Source organism: Pogona vitticeps, chromosome 3, assembly GCF_051106095.1.
Source record: "Pogona vitticeps strain Pit_001003342236 chromosome 3, PviZW2.1, whole genome shotgun sequence".
Taxonomy (NCBI): Eukaryota; Metazoa; Chordata; class Lepidosauria; order Squamata; family Agamidae; genus Pogona; species Pogona vitticeps.
In genome coordinates, this window is record NC_135785.1 from 117,993,606 (window position 1) to 118,016,811 (window position 23,206).

The following is a 23,206-nucleotide window of genomic DNA, read 5'->3' on the forward strand; positions in this document are numbered from 1 at the left end:
CCTTCTTCAGGAGAAGGTCAATTATATTGGGCCCAGACTGTCAGATGGGGTAAGGTGGAATGTCCTCCAGGGAATATAGAAAGTTGGAAGTGCCCCCTTTTTACTGTGAGATATTAATTCATCTGAATGAGCACAGATACCATGGACTGAATTCCAAACACTATTACCAAAACAGCATTTTTCAGTTTTAAAAGATGCTAAATAAATTGTATCAGTTGTTATTTACCATTCCTTGTGGTGGTTCAAGAGGGCCAGATCAAGATTACAACCCACCCCCCAGCAAATACTCAGGAATTGGTGGCTTGCTGGGCTCTGAAAATACACAACGCAGTGCCCAGTTGTATTAAAAGTGACTGGTTAGATTTCAAACAAACTGAATGCTTGTTTCTCTTGTTTTTCACACCCATTTGCCTTTAAAAGATGGAAGCAATTAAGAGGAGAGAATTTCAGCAGTTGGTCCCATTGGTTTACCACTGCAGATGTTCCATGACTGAAATTCCTGTTTCATGATCCCTTTGAACTACATGAGTTTCCTGTTCAAGGACGAGTGTGCCCGTTAGGCAGCGGCAATCTGCGGGCTGAGTAGCAGATGAGGTTCAACTTCAAAACGTGTGAAGGGATTGTGCTGCTTCCAAAATGAACATAAGCTACATGTGCCTGTTGAATGAAATGGTGGATGTGGAAGACAGATATATATAACTGGTCAAAAGGTGCTAATTTAGGGCAAGTAAAACAAAGTTTTCTATGAAACACAATTTCTCCTTATGTCTTGACAAAGTTATGTCCATTTCCTGCTTTTCAAGCATTTATTCCATGCAGACCTGCTTGAGCAGCTTGGATGAAAGGCTAGAGTTTACATATGTCTGCACTCCAGAATATGTTCTGGACCAGTGTCAATTTTGCCTAATGAGGAGACCAGAGCAGCCAACCCCCCACCTTTATCTTTATTGACTTAACATTAAGAATAAGCAAATCTAAGAAACAAAATAGTTATGATAGATTCCTATTGGGGGGGTAGGAGTTTCTTTTACAGAAAGTCTTGTTACAGCCATCTGCTTGGATGAGTGAGTGCATTCTCATGGCTGTCAGGAAGAAATTGTGTTCCCTTGAGGCCAATGTAGCTGTCCTGAGAAGCTTAGAGGGACAGAAACGGGATGTCTGAGTAATTCCTCTTGTACCAAGCATTCATCGCCAGGAACCAGAGAGCTCCCACCAATGTGCAGTTCGTTCTTCAGGAACACAGAGAGACTGAGGTTCTGTGAGTTGTGTAAATCTTTTGGTGCCTTGGTTTACTGATGCAAAAGTTAAAGATGTCTCACCTCATCTAGTTAAGCCGCTAGATAATACTGGGTAGTGTGTAACTTGGCACCAAAGACGTGAGGAAATGTAGTTATGTGGATGTAGAAGTAAACTATCAGTTTCTCAATAGGGATTTCTAATCCATGACCTTGAAGGCCGCTTCTTCAGAAATACCACCCATTCTGCCCAAAGATTTCAGTTGCACAGATGGAGCTGAAGGATGCCAATGCACAAATGAGATGGTGAGGAGGGATTTTTTAGGTTACCAGGAGACTTTTGGGGACAAGCAGGTGTGTAGAAGGAGTTTACACGCACATGAACAAAAATGTGATCAGAATTCTGATGCCTAATCTGTTACATTTTCATTCTTATCCTACTTCTCTTCTAAAAGGGATCTTTGAGCGACCTGCAGAACTGTCAGTTGAAAGAAACAGTACCTATCCACAGGTTTCTAATTAGAGATGGGCACAAACTGAACCATGTACCAGAAAAACTGACAAATCAAGCTACTCCATGGTTTTATTTTCAACCCAGTTTGGGGGTCCTGTTGTGGTGAAGCAAAACAAAGCTCAGAACGTTTTTCCTCTTGGTACTTCGTTTTTCTTTGGCAAAACGGATGCCTGCCCGCCTCCTTCCTACTCACCCCTGTTGTCCCTCTACCTGACCCCACCAGGTAGGGAGCTTTGTTAAGGTTGCCTTCCAGGAACTGGACCCACTGCCTCTGTGCTTGCTTGTGCCCACCAGTCAGCTGATAGGCAAAGGCATGCGCAGAGACAGTGGGTTGGCTTCCAGCCAGCCGCTGCCTCTCACAACAACAGTGGTGGCAACAGGACGAGAGAGGGAGGTGATGGGGCAGTGGGAAGGGGATGCTGCCCCCCAGCATGAACCCAAAAAATGAACCGTGAACTGGTTCATTTTTCAGGGGTTTGTGATAGTCCGTGGTTTGTGGACAGCCACAAATCATCACAACCTGCCAGTTTTCCAGTTGGTGCCCATCTCTGTTTCTGATGTAAGAAGGTATAACACAAAGGAAAAACCTTTTAGAATAGTGTAATCCATAGAAGTTTGGTGTTTTAAAAAAACCACTCCTTTCAAAAATAGCAGAGTAACATTGCACTTGTTCTTTCTATATACCTCTGACTTGTCATCACTTTTAAGAGAAAAGCAAATTGGTTTTTCGTTGAAGGAAGCTGTAGAGCACAAGTAATTTAATTTCAACTTGTAAACAAGTTGATGGCAATGCCTCATGAAACTCTATTTTAAAAAATCTGTCAACAGAGCAAAGTGATGCCAGGATGACAGCTTTATCTAAAATTGCTTCAGGGTGTGAAAAGCAGTGTGGGAAGGCAAAGGCTGCAAGGGAAAATGCACAGGCTGGGAACATCTAAATTAGTTTTCTGCAGGTTTTTATATGCCCATGCTAGTAGCCTCCAAGCCAAGATATAGGAAGTAGAATGCTTGGACATAATGAGCATAATCAAAACCGGGTGAAATAGAGATAGCAAGAGGGATACCTATGTATACATTGCATATAGAATCAAAAAATGCAGAGCTGGAAGAAAGTGACGTGATGATTTTATTAATGGCTTTTAAAATTCTTAGTTATTAATTATAATGTTTCCCAATATATTTGGTGTATGGACAGTCTGCTGCAATTTAAAAGTACAGTAGTTTAAAACTACAAAGTAGACAGTATTCTTTTTTGTCTTTGTGTGGATTATTTTTGTTAAATTGTTTACAAAATTGCAATGGCCTTTGGCTAAATGTGGTAAAGATCAAAATCACAAGAAATGCATTCTGGTCTGTAAATTCCCAGACCTCCTTGAATCCTTTTTAATTATTGTCATTGTACTGTCTACTCTTCAGTCCTTTGGTACAGAGGCAGATATCAGAGACACACAAAATGCTTTTGCTAGACAATCAGTTTCTCATTTGAGATCCTTAAGAACTCGCATTTCTACCTAGTGATCTGTTGGCATTTAACTTTTCAGTAAAATCTAGAAATACTTCTCTTGTCATTATTGTTTGCCTCAAGTTCTCACTGTCCCTTCTTGAAAACAGCAATTCAGGCATGGGTTTCTGCTGAATCTTACACAGTCAAGAAAGCAAAAAGTACTTACTCGGCTTCTCTATGATTTTCTTATCCTTCTTTATTGCTTCTTTAATTGTCTGGTGATCCAGTGCTCCAACTGACTTCCAAGTTGGTTTCTTACTCCTTATGTATTATCTGCAGACCTTCGAGATCCTTCAGTGTCTCGCAACCTCAGAGCCTACACACCTGTCTCATCCATCCTCAGCGTTGCCTGTCTTGGTGGCCATGATGATGTAACAGATAAGATTTCAGAAAAAAAATATTTAGGAGGTCCTTGCTTTTGACCTGCTGTCTAGCAGTCCAGATTTGACTTCCAGTACATCTTGACAACTTTTTCTCATGTTTTTAGTATCAATGTGCCAATATGCCACATGACCACTGACTCCATCCTAATTCTATCTGGATGATGCGTGATCAGGCAAGGATCTTTGCACTAAGTGGCATGTTCTGGGGGTTGCAGCCAATCTTTTTACCCTAGGACCCATTGCTGCACCACCCCATGGACATGTGAATGAAGTGAAAGAGGAAACGGGATGGGACCAAGAGTCCATGTCTGGTTTTGCAAAAACAAACAAGAACACTTTCAAAAACAGCACATGAGACAACATGTGCTGGTTTTTCTCTTTTCTTAAGGAGAACAGCTGCTCCTGGACGTTCTCCCTACTATTCCTTTTTTCTTTTTTGGCAATTTTTTTGAGATGGGCACAGTAATGGGAACTGCATGCAGCCAGCAAACTGCTCTGTGCTGGTCCCAATGTAGAATTATGAGCAGAGGGTAGTTTTGGGGAATGAAGGTCTTCCTACGTATTCATATGCACAACAGACAGGATAGGGAAAGTTTTGAGAAGATGGATCCTTTAAAAACACCCTTGCTTTTCACATTAAAAATCTGTGCTCAGAACTCATTTACACCTTTCGAGATTGGTGTCCTGACATAATCAGCTAGCAGCTTAGAACATAACTGTAAGTTCACATATTTAGTGTAAAAGATCGTTCATTGTGGTCTCTAACTCACATATCAGTTGCTCAGATTTCCACAATCAAAGCAGACAAGAGGATTTGGGAACACAGAAGCCTCTTAGGGCAGCTGATAATTCTGTACGGTGGAGACACCCTGATGTGAAGGAAACACAAACATCATGAAAATACTTAGCTGCAGAAACATGTTTTCTGTAAGGACCCCACTATCCACTGCATAAAACCCATAATGAGAGCTAAAATCGTATACATTTTTAAGAGGGATAGTTTGGGTAATCTTTCATGTCTTAAAAATTAGTTTGAAAACCAAGGAGATATTGATGTTGAGAAGACCAATCACAAAACAAAGCAAGTTTAGAGGAGGTGAGAAAAACTCTAGGTGTGACAATCACACACTGTCAGCCCTTAAAGAATTCCCCCTCTATTGGTTCTGCCAACTCCTGCGACGTTGCTGGAACCAGATGTATTGGCTCTTGCCTTTCCATTGGACCATTTCAGCAACGTGGAGAGGAGGGAATCTGCTGCTTGGGTAACAGCCTATCATTACTTTACCCAGGCTTCATGCTCTGGAGAGGACACTCCTCAATTCAGAGCATGTTACCATAGTCTCTCGAGACTGAAGGATGCCTATGCATTGGTAAAGTATGTTGTGAGAAGTGAAATTCTTCAAAAACAATCTGCTGCGATTCTTGGATTAAACACATACCTGACACATTGGGTCAAGAAAGAAATCTCTGTGACTGGCATATCATGGGAAGGCCTGGCAGCCTTGAAACAATTTGCACTGCCCTCTACCCCACAAGATTTTTCATTCCCCCACAGTTCTTCCATCATCACTGCTACTGGCTTTGATGACTACTTGCCCTGTTTTTCACTGTAATCACAGCCCTGTGGAGCGTCTTCCAAATTCTGATCTGTTGGGGCCTGGAATCCACTCTAAGATGATTCTTGTGTTCTGGAAAAAAAAATACTTTCTCTCACTTAATCCCATTTACAAAATATCAATATCTAGCATAAAAACCTAAAATGAATAACTCTGCATTCTCATTGCCCCACACTGCCAACTCTGGAAACTCAGCCATTTGTTAACGTGGTATGTATTTCAGTCCCTGGAAGAGGGCTGGGGGTTTACATTGAAAAAAAAACACTACTGTTTGCTTCATTTTAAAGTCCTTGCTATACACTTTCCCTTGCAGAAGGAGAGTAAGCAGTTTCATTAATCTGATTTGGTTTGTTTAGCAAATCATGTTTTAAATGCTTTTTATCCCTGTCATGTGTGCCTGTGGGAAAAGCAGAATCCCTAAAGCAAATTAAACGGGGTTGAAGGAAAATTTAAAGGAAGCCTGGCTACCAGCTGCATGCAGCCTCTGTCCTCTTCCCATAATCTCCTGTGTTTGTACTCTGCCAGGTTTACCTCCTCTTCCTTTCCATTCCTTCTTCAATTTTGTTTCTAGTGCTGATACAGTTCCCCCCCCCCAATGTACTCCCTTTGTTCTAATTAAGTTTCCATTTTCTCTGTGATGTCTTTCCTTATCTTCATTTCCTCATTTCCTATTCTGCTTCCCATCAGCCTCCAAAAAAGATATGGGATTATACTCCTGGAGATTGCTCTATCCTTACTAGAGAGGATAGAAAGGTAAATTCAAACATACGTTGTACTATGGTATGGCTTTTTGTTTGTATGTGTGGCTTTAGCTTTCAGTCTCTAGCAATGTTTGGACTTTCTGTGAGTGCAAGTTGGTGCTTTGAATTTAATTGAACTTGAACGCATTGCGGAGTGTCACAGGCTATAAGGAATCTTTAAAATATTCCTTGTTATCTTCATTAGATCACATCTCTTGTGATCTCTAGTGATAATTATACTAACAAAGTTTTGCAATGATTATACAGTATGAATGCATTTTATAGTGAGTTGTGAAGAAATACATATGATTTAACACTAGATCTTGACAACAGTGTACCTAAGCCAATCATGTATTTGAGTTTTGAGAAGGGAGTTGGAATTTTGTTGTGCCTATACATTTTTTGACCTTTAAAAAAATGCTTTGCTTTTCAGAATTAATTTTTCTCCCTTTTGTCTAATGCAAGCATTGTTTCCCCCTCCTGTTCTTCTTTCATCTTTAACCAGACTGATCCAGAAAAAGATATCTACCTCTACCAGACTGAGTTAGAGGCAGATATAGAAAAAATGGAGAAGCTTTATAAAGCACAAGAAAAAAAGCAACAAAAGGTATTTCTCCTTAGTTTTATGCTGCCAACCCCTTGTCCTAAACTCTGTGCTTTCATCTACTTGCTACTGAATAAGAAAACAAGGTTGTTATAAATACTAATACATAATGCATGCATTCAGGCATAATTCTAAAGGATAATTTATTGTTCTAAGAATCAGAGTAGGTGAACCTCAGGTTCATATTGTTGAGCAGTGGGGCGGATGGTACACCAACAGGTCTCTGAAATACAGGCCAGGTCAGCATGTTCATCCAGGAGCACGTCCTAGATGGCTGATGTTTTCCCTTTCACTGACCTAGCATTCAGTAGAAGCATTTTTAACCCAGGGGAACTATTGCCAAGGCAAATCAGACTGACTGAATTGGGAGACAATTTGGGGGTAACCAGGATCCTATTCTTTCCCCTCTCCTATAATAATGCAGTTGTCTCCTTTCTCCATATTTCCTTTTACCCAGCATAGCACCAATGGCAACTCCCTGTTCACTCTCACTGCCTTCCCTATTTGAAAAACACATACCTCCCACAACAGATAGTGACCTTTATCAATGCACAAATAGTGGCAGGCAAATAAAAAATGAGTCCCTATTTGCAAAACAAACAAACAAACAAAACTCCAAAAAAAACAAGGACCTGGCCCTTGTGTCTCTCCCAAAGGGCAATCCACCCCCATGTCACCCTCTTCAATGGTACCCCCACTGGTGGCAGGTCCACACCTGCAGAAATTCTGCTTATAAAGACTCCTTCCCCCAGAGCCAGGTGGTAGATGTGAATGAGAGGGGAAGGCAGAGGCAGCCTGTTACAGTGAGGCCCCAGTCCTGCAAGAAAGTAGGAGGTCCACAGGCCAAGGTCCCACAGGGAGAGCAGCCAGCAGGCCGCAGGAGTCACTGTCTCTTACTCAGTGCTCCCGTGGATTGGCAGATGTTTAAGGACTCTCCTCCCAAAGGCAGGAGCGCTGGTTTTTGCATGCCTATAAGAGAAAGCTTTCCATTTCCATTTTTGATTGGCCATATTTTTCCGTGTCCCATTAGGCTGCATCCAATCGATGATGAACCTTATAGGGTTTTTCAAAGTGTGTGAGTTTTTTGAGGAGTGGTTTTACCATTGCCTCCCCTAGTAAGTTTTCATGGCTGATTTAATCCCATATCTCCTAAACCTTGGTCTGTCATTTCATCTGCTGCTCCCCACTGGCTGTCTTGATTGACCACAGCTTAGCGTTTCATCTAAATTTAAATGGTGGTTAGTCTTAATAATTTTTTTTTAAAATTAACCAGCTTCATAAACCTTGTTTGAAGTTGGCTTGTTTTAGTAAATGACTCTTAAAACTAGACTGTGGTAAACCAAAAACAAAAGCAAAGCTTTTGGCCTCCTTGTGGCTTTCCCAGAGGGAGTGAGAGGACCCTGAGGTTTTCTTAGGCTTGCTTCTCAAATTATAAATTATAATTCAGGATTGCATTCAGATATTCCCAATGTTTTCACTGTTTATTGTGGTGCGTCGCTTGTCAAAAATGACAGTGTAAATTGCTGTGAAATTTGATGAAACCCTCTTGACCCGTACTGACATGTTGGTAGCAATAAAATCTAATTTAAAAACCACAGCTCTTCCTGCAAATTGACTGATGAAATGTGCTTAAGATTCCTGCTTCTAATCAATAACATCATCTTGCATATCTCAAAAGGCCAGCACATGAGTACATATTTGTTCCATTTCTGTAAGAGGACCCTTGTCTGCGTGCGTTCATGTAGATGCGCGCACACAGAGTGGGGATCTTTTTTCATACCAAAGCATTTCTTAGTCCTTTCCCCATTTTTTTTACAGAGAAACAAGATATGTTACTTACATATACAGTATATCACAGAAGTGAGTACCCCCCTCACATTTCATAAATATTTTAGTATAACTTTTAATGTGACAACACTGAAGAAATGACACTTGGATACAATGTAAAGCAGCGAGTAGACAGCTTGTGTAACAGTGTAAATGTGCTGTCTCCTCAAAATAACACAACACACAGCCATTAATATCTAAACCGCTGGCAACAAAAATGAGTACACCCCTAAGTAACACTGTCGAAATTGGGCCCAAGTAGCCATTTTCCCTCCCTGGTGTCATGAGACCCATTAGTGTCACAAGTCTCAGGTGTGAAGGGGGAGCAGGTTTTATCATCTCACTCTCTCAGATTGGTCACTGGAAGTTCCACATGGCACCTCAGGGTAATGAACTATCTGAGGATGTGAAGAAACGAATTGTTGCTCTACATAAAGATGGCCTAGGCTATAGGAAGATTGCCAAAACCCTGAAATTGAGCTGCAGCACAGTGGCCAAGCCTATACAGCGGTTTAACAGGACAGGTTCCACTCAGAACAGGCCTCACCATGGTTGGCCAAAGAAGTTGAGTGCCCATGCTCAGCATCATATCCAAAGGTTGGCTTTGGACGTATGAGTGCTGCCAGCATTGCTGCAGAGGTTGAAGGGACGGGGGTTAGCCTGTAAGTGCTCAGACCATGCACAGCACACTGCATCAAATTGGTCTCCAGGGCTGTCATCCCAGCAGGAGGCCTCTTCTAAAGATGATGCACAAGAAAGATCGCATACGGTTTGCTACAGACAAGTAGACTAAGGACATGGATTTCTGGAACCATGTCGTTTGGTCCGATGAGACAAAGATAAACTTATTTGGTTCAGTTGGTGTCAAGCCTGTGTGGCGGCAACCAGGTGAGGAGTACAAAGACAAGTGTGTGGTGCCTACAGTCAAGCATGGTGGCGGGAGTGTCATGGCCTGGGGCTGCATGAGTGCTGCCAACACTGGGGAGCTACAGTTCATTGAGGGAACTATGAATTCCAACATGTACTGTGACATACTGAAGCAGAGCATGATCCCCTCCCTTTGGAGACTGGGCCGCAGGACAGTATTTCAACATGATAATGACCCCGAACACACCTTCAAAACAACCACTGCCTTGCTAAAGAAGCTGCGGGTAAAGATGATGGACTGGCCAAGTATGTGTCCAGACCTAAACCCTATTAAGCATCTGTGGGGCATCCTGAAACGGAAGGTGGAGGTGCGCAAGGTCACTAACATCCACCAGTTCTGTGATGTCATCATGGAGGAAGACTCTAGTGGCAACCTGCAAAGCTCTGGTGAACTCTATGCCCAAGAGGGTTAAGGCGGTGCTGGAAAATAATGGTGGCCACACAAAATGTTGACACTGTGCCCAATTGTCACATAGGGATGTACTCATTTTTGTTGCCAGCGCTTTAGACATTAATGGCTATGTGTTGCGTTATTTTGAGGGGACAGCACATTTACACTGTTATACAAGCTGTCTACTCATTGCTTTACATTGTAGCCAAGTGTCATTTCTTCAGTGTTGTCACATGAAGAGATACCAAAATATTTATGAAATGTGAGGGGGTGTACTCACTTCTGTGATATACTGTATTTTAACTTCCCTTGTAGTACATTGAAGATAAAAACAGATCAAAAGTGAGGAAATAATTTCTTTGTATACAGACTCACTGTACTTTACAAAAATATGAAGCACAATTAATCCTATGAGTGGTGGAGTCCTTTGTGGAGAAACTCACTTCCAAGGTTACCAAGATCGGTCAGCCACTCGTGTTTTTACCCTCTTTAGTTCCATTTAACTTGTTGGGTTTTTATTTATGTTTTTTTTCCCTTAAACCTTTCCCCTTCTCACCAGTTTCCATGGGAAGGAGATTCACTATGTCAGTGCTAAGACTGGCATAACGTTTTCCTATTTGGGGTCTCTGGCAGGGGAACAAAGACATTCAGATCTTAAGGGTCCCTCAATCCGTCCCCACCATGCTATTCCACTTTATCTTGCAGCCGTGGGACATCTTCGTAGTTGCACTCTCTTTTAAAAAATGGAAAAGAGAAAAAACCATGTATATTAGATAATAATTATTATCCCAATAATCAATAAATTCCATTATTCCACAGATTTGTCTTGTATGGTTCCATTCTGCTTTTTCTTGATCTTGGTATTCTGCATAGTTAGACATGTGCTTGTGGTTTCCTAATCTGTTCAGATATAGACAGTGTGCATATTATTTTTCCATTTGGCAACAATGAACAGCCATTATAAGACAGGTACCTTCCACATCCTCAGACGTTTTGTGCATCAAAAGGCCTTGTGATGTGGGTGCAGCAAGAGTTTTTCTCATTTTTGTTTGTGTAAGAGAAGAAGAAGGAAATCCAAATCAGCCCACAGTCCTGCTGAGGAAATGTGGAATGCAAAAGGAATCACGCAGTCCGTCCCACCCACTGGCAGGCTGTCCTTCATGCATAGGTTGTGAAATAGGAGACATGATTGCATGAAGAACAGCCCACCAGAGAGGGGAGCCGCTGTACAACTGCCCTTGCTTGTGTAATATTTTTGCTACAGGATTTGGATCTTATTTAAATGTGTATTTGGATTTACAGCCCCTGTTTGACAAATAGGAAGTAGCTGCCTAAATAGAATCAGAACTGAAATGGGGGAAGAGGTGAATTGACTCCTCTACCCCACCCTTATCCTGACCAAAGAAGTCCCCATTCCATACTGGACGAAAGCATTTTAATCTCATGTTTTGGTGTTGCAAACTGAAATGCTGTGGCAAGGAAAGAACATCTGCATCCACATCAAGAGCTGGAGTCTGCCTTTTCAGCCCTCACATCTGTATAGCTTGCCCTGTTGAGAAGGAACTAGTTTCAAAAAGACTATCTTCTTATGAGCATTAGGTACTTAATAAGGTATCTACCATGAAGCAGGTTATTTACTGATGTGCTCCTTAATGCCTCCTTTAAAATAAGACAACCACAGACAAAAGTGTGGGGGGGGGGAGGGTAGCTTGGCCTACAGTGTGAATTGTGCTAAATTCATGACACCAATAAGCAGAAGTTACAGAGCTGTTTCTCCTCTGCACATTCTGGCATCAGAATTGGTGTATACCAAAACAAAAGATGAAAGTTTACAGCTATTGATGCAGATTACTGAAGTGAAGTTTTGTTTTTTGCTTGTTGCAACAATGACGTTTTGTCTTTATCCTTGCAGAGTACAGCAAACTCCTCTCCATTGGAAGCAATTCCAGATCATATGCATCAGTAAGTATTGAAAACTACTTTTTGAGACTTCTATTTGTGTTTTGGAGCATTTATTGGTTTGGAAACGATGCCTTCAGGTACTGATCAGATGTTTTGTCATAATCAAGATGTAACACATTTGCTAGCACTGAAGGCAGTTATGTTAGTATTTTGGTCCTTGCAGGCACACACCAGGAGACCAGAATGGCTTCAAAGGCCTGAGCTGTTCATTGGAAAGCCATGAGTTCTTCCATTCTCAAACAAGAGTCAGCAAAGTCACCATGACAGTATTGAAAAATGCAAACATTTCCATGTGTTAAGTGTTAACTTTAGCTGCCATCCTAGTGTGCAACAAGAGGGAAACTAATTTCCTCCATCTCCCATCCATGTGCCACATTTCTTCCCAAGGTTAATTTGGCCCGTAGGTGAGAAACTGGGGCCTTGCCATGTTTTTACCTGAAATCCTCTTGTTCAAAGGTTAAGGAATATGAAAACATGGATGTTAGAGAACCTTCTGTTCCCATTTCACCCGAACAACTGAGGAGCCTAAGAAACCTGGATCTTTTTTCATACCCATCAGATAATGTTATTAGGGCCTCAAGTGTTTGCCAGATGCTTTTGGCAAAGACAAGACATAATCAGTCAGGTGGCATTAAAGGCAACCATAGTGATCATGGTTCATGTGACTAGATACTGCATTTATTTTATTTTATCTGTAATGAATCCTAGGGCTATTCCTCTAGGGACTATAGTTAATTCTGCATGAACATATGGAGGTCTTTTGCCTCTGTAGCTTATAGGACTTGTCTTTTGAATATATCATTGTGTAGGATAGTGAACCAGAGATCTATACATATACTCACTAGGAGCTGTTGCATCAGTTTATTGCCTCCTCTGATGCAATCATTGATCAATGTGTTTTACAGAAACATTGTCTCTAGCCTTCTAGAACTGCTTTTTGGCATTCCAAATTAAAAACTGCATCACCCTGGCATAAGTGGAAGGGGAAAAATGAAGTTTCCATTCTGATGAATTCTAAGATGGGATAGTATCAAAGAGAGAAACTCTTTATTCTGCCTCTGGAAAGCAGAAGCAGAATCCATTGCCACCTTTTTGTTTGATACAGAAAAAGAAAATACACTCCTAACTTGTCAAAGATGTCTTTCTCCTGGTTCCCATTGGACCTTTCTGAAGAGGAGTTGGATAGCATTGTAAATCTAGTTAGACAGTGAAAAAAGAGATATTTGGTGAAAGCCTTTACAAAAAATCCAAAACATCATAAAGCAAACTGGCTCATGAGATTGACTGAAACCTGTGGCTTCAGAAAGAGAGATTTCAGGTTTGCCTGATTCTTCAGGCTAATGAGACTTCCAGGTTTAGATTGATGATTTCAGCTAAGTAAGCAGGAACAATGCTTATTGCTAGAATGAACACAGGAATCAAATTATCTTGTACCATTTGGAGCAGGAAGCAGCCAGAGCAGCTCTTCAAGCACTAATCCAGAATTCCTTGTGGAGTAAAAACTGGGACAGCAAAAAGATTTCTCACAGAAATGGAAGTAGGAGCTAGATGAGAATTGCTTTGTGGGGAAGAAGGAATAAAACAAGACCTTCAGGGTCTGAATTCACAGGGTTTTTAAAATAAGAATCCTGAGTAGAAAACCCTCTTGAGTGTACTTTCCTTCCTTACTGCCCTCAAAACCCTTCAAAATCCAAGTGGGATTTCAACTGGGAACCTCATCTTGCATCATTGAGCATTCATGCTTAACAAAGGGGACAGTGGCCAAGAGATTCTTGTTAAGCTGGTCTACTTTTAGTGTGTTTTTTTTTCAATTGGGCATGTTTGCCAGAAGCAGAAGGCAGCACTTTGAGGAGGCAGAGCAGAGAAGTTGGGGCAGTGCCTCTAAGTAGGCAACCACTGGAAGAGGTGGGGTTTTGAAGCACAAAACACCCGTTCAGCTGATAAACAAACCACTGAACTGAGGCTTCGAGCCCATCTCTAGTGTCAATTATTGGAGCTATATTCCTCATGCATGTAGGTTAAATAATTCAAGCAGCAAGATCTATGCTATCACTGATTCACTCTCATACATCTTCTGAGATGATGCTTGTTTCTAATAGAGTCCAGTTCAGCCTGCATTTCTGTGTAACACATGTATACAAACTCATATGTCCACACATCTTTGCCAAGGTTTCGTGCGTGTATTAGAGACAGCCGAGAAATTTCAGAATACGCTTCAGTGAGACCAGCTCCCAATTTCCACCATACCGTTCTGTGTCCATGGGCTTCATGGTGCCAGATAGGAAGCATCCGCTGACAGTTTCCTGACATGAGAAGATTAAACCAACAGCTTGTTCAAAGCAGAAAATGTTGCAAACTGCATGAAATATGCAGCTTAAGCAAATGAATAACTTTATTTTTATACCATTGAAAAGCTTAGATTTTGCCTGTGTTAATCTTTATAACAGAGGAAGTCGAATCTAGATCTGTAAGATGTTTGTGCCCCTCAGAATTTTGCATCTCTCTCTGTTCGTCTCCCTTAGGTAGTTACTTTATTTTTATTTTTTCAAATGCTGAGGCAATGTTTTTTCCCTCCCACTACATATCTTTAGCTCACCATACTCTCCCAGCTACCATCCAGTAAAGAGAGACTTCGAAGCTGCTCTTGGAGACCCCATTGGACTGGAAAAGGAAAGGCAAATTTACAAAAGTGTTTTGGAAGGAGGTGATATCCCACTGCAAGGACTGAGTTGTCTCAAGCGTCCCTCCAGTTCAGCTTCCACAAAAGGTGCGTCAGGAAAACAACCATCATGCTTCACTGCCCATGTGTTATTGGTGGTAGAAACTGAAAAAAGGATCGGGTTAGATTGTTTCCTATTCCCATTTTAAAAGTGTTTTTATTCTTTTCTTTTTTTTTTCTTTTTACTTTATTTCAGATGTGATTCAAATTCTGTTTGAGGCTATTCAAGACATAATGACTAGCTCCTGAAAAAAATAGCTTAGTGTATCATTTCATACTGCAGGTGCGGTGGGTGTGGGGGTGCGCACAATCTTCCTCAGTTTCCTTCCCAGTAAAAAATGAGGACCTTGGGAATGTCTGCCACTTCCAGTAAGCTTCTGACAGTCCTGGGTTTTTGTTTCTTGTTATTAAATAAGAAAGCACCCAAAAAGCAGTCACCCACGTGCAGTCTGAAATGGTAACATCTTCGAAGAAGGTAACATTTGCAACCCTCCTGACACTTCTTCCCATTCTTGTAGCAATAGGAGGATGTCAGATCAGAGTTTAGTGATGTGCCTCCAGTGGACACACTGTTGACTTCCACAGAGGCGGAAGTCCATTCAGCTGCATGCGCAAATCAAGATACATTTGGAAAAATCTGGAAGAAAAAAGGGTCCCAAAGTTCGGGTTCCATTGTCAGTTTTATAAATCAGAATATAAAGTAAATATATTAATTCTCAGTTGTTTGCTCTTCTTTCCAGGGTTTAACACCAGATTATCACCCCAGATTGTATGGGAGTAATTTTTCCCATTAATATTTGGGGTGAGGAGGTTACAGATTCATCTCTAGCTGAGTATTTGTCTAAGCCTTAGAAGGTGTTTCATGTCACTCTTCTATCCCTTTTTTGAGTTGCCTTATTTTTCCACCTCTCTAAATATTGCCCAGTTATGCTCCCTCTGACTCTTGTTCATACTTTGACACTTCTTTCTCATCACATTCCTTTCTTTCCCTCTGTCATCCTGACATGCCCACAACACCACCCTGGGCAGTTTTTCTCTGTATGATTCCAGTAATCAGTTCCCTCTTCGGCTTATCATCCCTCTAATCTCCAGATAATTTCCTGAATTGGAAACTTTAAATGTTCTTGCCTGCTCAACTTACTATTTCACTGCTGCACTCTGTATGGCTTTCCAGTCTGTGATATCCTAAATAATAATACTAATAGTTGCATAAGGATTTCTGTGGCAATAAAATAATGAAGTACATAATTAGCTGCAATACTGCATGTCAGAATTATAGTTGATTTAACCAGAACTGAGCACCTTAGGTCCTAACCAATTTCAGTTCAGGATACGGTGCTACAGCATTCCTATGAATCACATCTTGTAATGAGAGATACCCCACGCTATTCATGTAATTAGAAATGGCTAGAGTTTAAAACAGCTAATTGGATGTTGATAGATTGGTTATCTTACTTTTTTCTATTTCCATTCCAAACTTGTCTGTGAAGCATACTTAAAAAACAAACAAACAGATCAGTCCTGTGCAACTCATCAGGACATGTGGAACTGCAACCTAAATAAATGCAGACTTCATAAAGTTGCAGCAGTAGCCCCCAGGTTACATGTTAGTGTCTGAGACTGACATGTGGGCTGCATGTTGCTGGCCAGTGAAAAAGAAAATATTTCTGTTAGGTCCCCATATTGAGAAATATTTAATTAAACTTTTGAGTTATAAGTTCATTGGGTAGAAGAAGGGCAGCTGATTCTCAGTTATTTGCAAAACAACAATGAAGTTACTTTTAGAATATTCTTCTTGTAGACATCCACAAAGCCTTTTGGCTATAAACAAAGTCACTTATAAAAGTTAGTGCATCCCGCCCCCCCCCCTCAAATTTTTTAACCAAAAAAAATCCAGATCTGCTCCTTTTTCTTTTTTGTATTTGACAAGGTTATAAATTTCAGTTGACAGTCCAATGTTCAAATGGGTTATGCAACCCTCTTTGTGAGATTGAAGGGACTAATAAAATCTTATTGGGATTCATCTGTGTGCTTGCCCACACAAACGGTTCCTTTCCATTGTGAATTTTTAGAGTGCTAATGGTGTGTGGAGTGCTTTCTTTTAGCCCCTTAAGATCTCAAAAGATCTAACCCAGGGAAAATGTGGCTACAAAATAATTTGACTTTGGACAAACGTTGAAGCAGCTGAAATAATTAGCAGTTTTGTTGTCTCTTGCACTGAGAATTTGCTACTTTTCTTTTGTCATTTGAACTCTTAACCAGTAAGGAAGGTTTGGTTTTTTAAATTAAAGACTCTAAAAGCTTGCACACTCTTCCATACAACAACAATCAATACAGTAATGTTATTCTTAGACATGATTTTTTTTGTTAACCAGAAGCACAACTGATCACAATACAAGCACAGGGGTTCTTACTATCTTTATCCTTCAGAGTCCTAAAACATAACGCCTATATAGGTGCTGGCCTGTTACAGGATTGACTCAGCCTGGCTCTTTCCTCTTAGTTTAGAAGCTTCCTTGATGTCCCAGGATTTGCCTCCCTGAACACAACCACTCCGTGCACTTCAGCAGCACGGCTCGGCTGTTTCATTGCTTCTGGCCTTCCTTTTTAATGTTGCCTCTCTCAGGATTGCATTGTGTGAAACCCAGAGCATGTTACTTCCCACTCACCTCCCCCTTTATCAACAGCTTTGCGTCACTTAAGCTAACAGGTTGTGTTTATTTTATTCTGCATGCTTTCCAGTGGATCGTAAAGGTGGGAATGCTCGTACGATTGCACCCTCTTCAGTTAATAGTCGAACCCTTAACTCTAGTAGTGCTGGTCCACTAGGTCCCATGTGTAATAATAAGAAAACATTATCTGCTGCAAAAGTCTGCATTGGCGAAATCCTTCCATCCAAATTCAAACCCAGGCTTGCTACTCTACCTGTTCCTGGGCAAGAGGAAAAAGATCTCTTGCCCCATGAGAAAACGCAAAGCTGCGAAAATCTCCATAGCTCATTTGCCTTATTTGATAACAGGAAAGACTCCATGGTAGAGGTAGACAAGAGCTTTGAGCATCCCCTAATGAAATCCAAGCAAGCGTTTGCAGCCAAATTCAGCAGCACGCAGAGCCTGCAGGAGTACGGCTCTTCCGGCTCTTCCAGAAAGGGGAACAGACGTGGCTCTCAGAAGAATGGGATGGAGTTTTCCATGCTGTATAAAAACATGCACCAAATCGACCGCTCTGGAATCCAACTGGGTGCTGTTTCATCCTGCAGTGTGAAGGAGATGGCTTCCCTTTTCGAGAATGAATTAAGGGATAGGAAGGAGCCCAGCCCCAGCCGGGAGAACCTGGAGCAGATCCCCAAGCACACCGTCTCTTCTCGTATCACTGCCTTTGAGCTGCTGATCCAGAGATCCCTGTCGATGCCTGCTCTCAACTTCTCCAGTGCCCGGATCAAATCTCCAGCTCCCAGCCTTTCGAACAGCTGCCTAGGTTCCATGTATTCCATTGAATACGAGTTGGATCTTCCCAGGCCGTGCCTCGAAGAAGAAGAAGAAGAGGATGGTTCCAACCCACCAGATACTTCTTCCCCTTCTTGCAGCAATACGGAGGACGTGAGATCAGAGTTCAGTGACGTGCCTCCAGTGGACACCCTCTTGACTTCCACCGAGGAGATAGATCTCCTCTCGAATGCATCCAATGACAGTGCTGGTGGGGACAGCAGCAGCCTGAACAGCCCTCAGAGGCACAAAATGAACAAGTGCAAAGGATCATGCCCAGCATCCTACACAAGGTTCACCACGATCAGGAGACATGAGCAGCAGCAGTTTGCCGGAGGGAGTGCTGAAGGAGAAAAACAACACTTGCCCAGAAACGTCTACCTTATGAGTCCCCTTCCTTTCAAACTGAAAAAGCCCTTGCAGGGCAGTTCCAGAAGGACTACTCGTTCTGTTCACCGTTCCGGAGACCTGCTGGCATCCAGCTATGAAAGCCAGAATTTTTTTACTAAGTCAAGGGGAAGCCCAGTGGACAGAGAGAGCCCCCTCTTCTATGAGTTATACATCCAGCAGAAACCCGCAGCCCCCAAACGCCTTTCTTCCTATGACATCGTCCAAAGGGTTAGCCACTTCCTGGAACTGGAAACTTGGCAAAGCCGCTCCATTTCCCCGATGGACTTTCCAGCTGCATTTAATAATGGGAATGCTCTTTATGATTTTTACCACAACTTGGACACAAACAACAACCCACAAAGAGAACTCAGGACGTATCTTGGAGGTGGCATTTTTGTGTACTTTTAATAGTGTTACTTCATCTGTATCCCACCTGGCTTTTCCTCTGTTTTATCCCTTACCCTGTATTTCATTTCTAGTGCGTCCCTTGTGCGTCCTGCCTGCATTTCAGGGCTTGACTGAACTTCTCGGAAATTCTTTCCACTGCCTTTCTAATCATCAATCAGAGTGGGTTATCTCAAAAACCAGCAGTTAGGATGTTAATTATTTGTGGAAATTGGCTTAAATTCCTTGTAATTTGCATTCCCAAGAATCTAAATGAATAAACCCAATGTATCTTCAGGGATTTCAGGTTCTTAACACGTGTCTTTGCATGTGTGTGCGTGTGTGTGTGTGTGCGTGCGTGCGTGTGTGCATCCATGTGCATACTTGCACGTGTATATACACACTTATGTGCATCTGTAATCTTTGCATGCATCATGCAACTTTCCCCAATGATATTACATTAAATTCTGTTTGGTGAATGGCAGGTATGTTTAAGTCCCTTTTATGGGCTTGGATTCTGTTTTTGTTGTTTCCTGTTTCAGCTTTATTTTTTGCTTCTACCTTTAGAGACCCTAAAGAAGCAAAATGTTACTGGTATTTGATTGTCAGTTGATTAGTCAAACTGAAGCTTGTTCTCTTTCCTCTTTTCTTCATTCTCTTAGATGAATCAGTTTGTTTTTAATGACACTGTATTGTTTTAAGTAGATTCAGAGTCGCCAAGACATTTTGCACCACACGATTACATGGACAGCCCTGAAGATATTTTCCACAGGCGACACAGCGATAAAGAGGTAATCTGTTCTGTCACAACCTGTAAAAAATTTAAGACAATCAGTGCCGTGATCAGGACAGTGTTTGAATGTAATGAAGATGCTCTTCTGACTAAGATTTTTATTAGCTGTCCTGAGAACAATAATTTATTAAATTAGAACAGTGGTAATTTAGATACAGAGTATCAGAGAGAAATGCAACTTATTTCAATTGGGACTTACAGTACAAGCTCTGCTTGGTAGGGAAGCCAAGAATGATAGGCTGTCCTGTCACTTCCCCTCTTGTGCAGTGTCCAGTAGCATGTCTAGTGGGAAGCAAGTTGCATTGGGATCATGAGATTTTCTTCAGGTAAATTTATTTGTTCAGAAATAATCCTCATTTAACCCAGCAGAATTTATTTTAGGAAGTCCTCCATAGGTTTTGGTGGTGGAGCCATACTGTCCTTTCTCAGCTTCACATCTGGACTAGAAAAGGGTGGGCAGGGTTTCTGCATGCGCTCTGGGCATCAAAAGCCCAATGTCATCAATGGAAAAGGGTGAGATGCCAGGTATCATCCTTTCCAGATGACAATGAATCACTTGCAGTAGGAAGTGCATGGGGAATGGGGCACAAGATAGAATTGCTGAGTCTGTTGATCACTAAAGTGAAATTGTGTGTAAAAACATTACTGCAAGAGATCAAGTTTCAAAAGATTAGAAATATTAGAAGTGATCTGAAAATGAAACCTGCCTAGATTGCATTTCTATCTTCAGAAAAGTTATGTCATGATAGAAACACATTTTTCCCATGTGCTCAAGTTTCTTGCCCCCCCCACCTCAGTTTATTAAAAGACAGGCAAGCAGACAATTCCATGTGCTTTAGTTTTACTGTTCTGGAAAACGGGCACAAAAGCACAAGACTGAGTGCAAATGCCTCTTCGATGTTTGCTCTGCATTTTTGAACTTTTAGAGGAAAGTAAAATGTCTAAATTCATTTTTGTCGGTCTCTGTCAAAATTAGGGTCACATAGTATTTGATCTTTCTCTCTTTAAAAGAAATGACTCTGGTAAGAGCCATTGTATAATGTCAGTTATACAGTCAGATGAATCAGAGTCGGTGTGTCAGATTGCCACGTCTTTTGCTATTGATAGCATCTAGAGAGCAGTAGAAGAACAAAATGACTAGCTTGCTTCATGAGACCAAAGGTGCATTTTACTCCGCATTCTGCGTTCAGCAGGAGGCAGCTAGGTGCCTCTGGGAAGCTCGTAAGGCAACAGCCTTCTGTTTTCAGTCCGTAACATCTGATGTGCAGAGAGGTATATTATCTGTTGGGAGAGAGATGGTCTTGGACCTGAAACTCCCCAATTGCAGAAAGGAAGACCTGCATTCTTCTTCGCTGGCTGAGCCAAAAACTGAAGTCACCAGTTTTGTTTTTTAACCACCATCCCTTCTGCAAGAGGAGCATATTGTCTAGGGTGCTGCTGCACAACGGCATCCCAAATGCCTTATAGCGATGACCAGTCTCACCACCTAGGCCTTTGCCAAGGGAAGAGGGAGGCAGGAGGTTTGCTGCTTTGGGACAATGCAGCCAGAAAATGCTCCTTTCAGCCTTGGGGGTGCCCAGCACCTTCTCCACCACCCCCACTTGCCCTAAATTTTCTGGAAGAAAGGCAGGTTGTGTCTGACTCCACCCCATCTGCCTTTCCTACCCTGGAGGTTTTTGCTTTGCCAATTTAGCCCTGTCCTGCTAACCTCCCCAGCATCTTGGCATCTGCAAAAATAAATAGATAAAAAAAAATCCTGGTCTTCTTCCCAACTTTGGGGTTGGGGAGGTGGACACCAGAAAACTCTCCCCCACATCTATAGTTTTACTATAAGGAGAAAAACAGGGTGGTTGCCACATTCACCAAATAAGGGCCATACTTGGTATAGTGAGTGGAAGTGTTGAACCCCCCCCCCTTCCGTTCCATTCCTCTTCACCTTGAACAGTTAGTTCAAGGCGAGTTCACCTTCGAGGTTCAGGGTTGGTTCATTGAGCATGGGTTGTCCTCATTGGCATGCTTTTGGAACATCCTTGGGATTTTCCCCCATTTTTCCTTATTTCTGCAAACTTTGGTGTCCTCGCCGTCTCCAGTGCCTGCCACTTGTGTGGGGATTGTGATATTATGGCAACACAAACGACAGCGTTCACATCCTGAACCCAGGAGATACAGGAGAAATCTTCAGTTTTTCATGGCCCTACATTGCAGAGTTCTTAAAAACTTAAAAAAAAAAAAAAAAAGAAAGAGGCTGTGCCAGCCCTTAGACAAAATCTATAACACACTGGTAAGCAATGTAGTCAATCTGGTCTAGCGTGCATAGATTCTTCTCTGAACTTTCCGTTAAGATATATTGGAGAGGTGGGGTGTGTTTAGCTTTTGGAGGGTTTTTAATTTTATTTCTGTTGTTCTGCTAATAATCTGCTGGCAATTTTCAGATGCCATAAACTAGATGATTTATTGCCCATTTTATGCAATTTTATGGCAGAAACTTTTAGAGGACCAGAGACGGCTTAAACGTGAGCAAGAAGAGGCTGATATTGCAGCTAGAAGGCACACAGGGGTCATTCCTACGCACCATCAATTTATCACTAATGAGCGGTTTGGGGACCTTCTAATTATAGACGATACCGCAAAAAGGAAATCTGGGTCAGAGGTCTGTTGTGGTTGCCTCAGTCTGCTGCTTGACCCAATTCATATTTGCCTCTCATAGCGTTATGCTTTTAGGCCACCTTTAGCTATTCAAGGTGTTAATTTTTATTTTCCCCATTCACGCTTGACGTAGAAACTGCTTTTGATGTTGTTAAAATGAATTAATAGCTCTATACAAGAGTATGTATATATATGTGTGTATATATACTGTATATGTTAAAGCATGCCTGCTAAACATTGCTAGTGCAAAACAGTGATGCATGCCTTTAAAATATCATTTTTATAGCAAATCAGAGGCCATGTGCTTCATCTTTTGCAACACATAATGCTTCATTCTCTCCTCGTGTGTAACTTCTGCTTAGAAACTTCATTGTCTTGTTGATTCTGACTATGTTATTCTCCTAGAGTGGATTAAACTCTTGATGGCATTGTTCTTTCTATGCTTTCCTTTCCTTTCCTTTTTGTTAAGTTCCTTCATGATAGACCAACAAAAAAGTTTATCTTTGGAGATTTGATTTTTAATGAAAAGAAAGGAAAAGGCAAAAGAGACAAAAGGGGGGAGTTATTTTTTTCCCTCTCAGGGCTTGTAGTTCACAAAAGTTATGGTCATGGCGTAATCTTTCCACTAAACTGTTATGTTCTATTTAGTAATCAAGAGGTGGAATTTTCCACTATTTATTTGAAAGTTAAAGTACTTGTTGATCTTTTAAGAAAATAATCCTTATCTGAAGAGAAATTACAGCCTTCCCTATTATCTTTAACATCAGCAAAATTTCACAATAAATATTTTTCAAAGTTGTTCCATGGGCATCGCCCATTTTTCAAAGCAGGTATCCGAAGAATATATGTACCTGTGTTCTTGGATATAGCCCATGGCATCATCTAACCTTCTCCTTTTCTCTAAACTAAAAATATTACTTACTTGTCCCTCAGAACTATGGAAGATGTTTTAATCTTTTCTCCATTCTTCCTCCATTTTGTCTCTTTTTTGCCAGTCAGTAACACAAAGCCTGTCATTTGTAAGCTGTTCAGGGATATAGCTGACTGTTTGGGAGTGTCCCCAGGGGTACCCCGGTAACATTTCAG

General features: G+C 41.4%; 1 protein-coding gene across 50 annotated transcripts in view; it reads left to right on the top strand.

The window, feature by feature from the left end:
- SORBS1 (sorbin and SH3 domain containing 1) overlaps window positions 1-23,206 on the top strand; it is a 166,668-nt gene that overhangs the window by 120,522 nt on the left and 22,940 nt on the right. For 18 of the 50 annotated variants that reach the window (XM_072994898.2, XM_078390596.1, XM_078390593.1 and 15 more), the window contains 5 exons: window positions 5,940-6,005; window positions 6,498-6,599; window positions 11,654-11,703; window positions 14,295-14,470; window positions 19,387-19,472. In XM_072994898.2, coding sequence (XP_072850999.2) covers window positions 5,940-6,005; window positions 6,498-6,599; window positions 11,654-11,703; window positions 14,295-14,470; window positions 19,387-19,472 — 480 coding nt within the window. Of the gene's footprint in view, window positions 1-5,939; window positions 6,006-6,497; window positions 6,600-11,653; window positions 11,704-14,294; window positions 14,471-19,386; window positions 19,473-21,956; window positions 22,125-23,206 lie in introns of all 50 variants that reach the window. The other 32 variants (XM_072994897.2, XM_078390592.1, XM_078390608.1 and 29 more) reach the window with 3 other exon arrangements.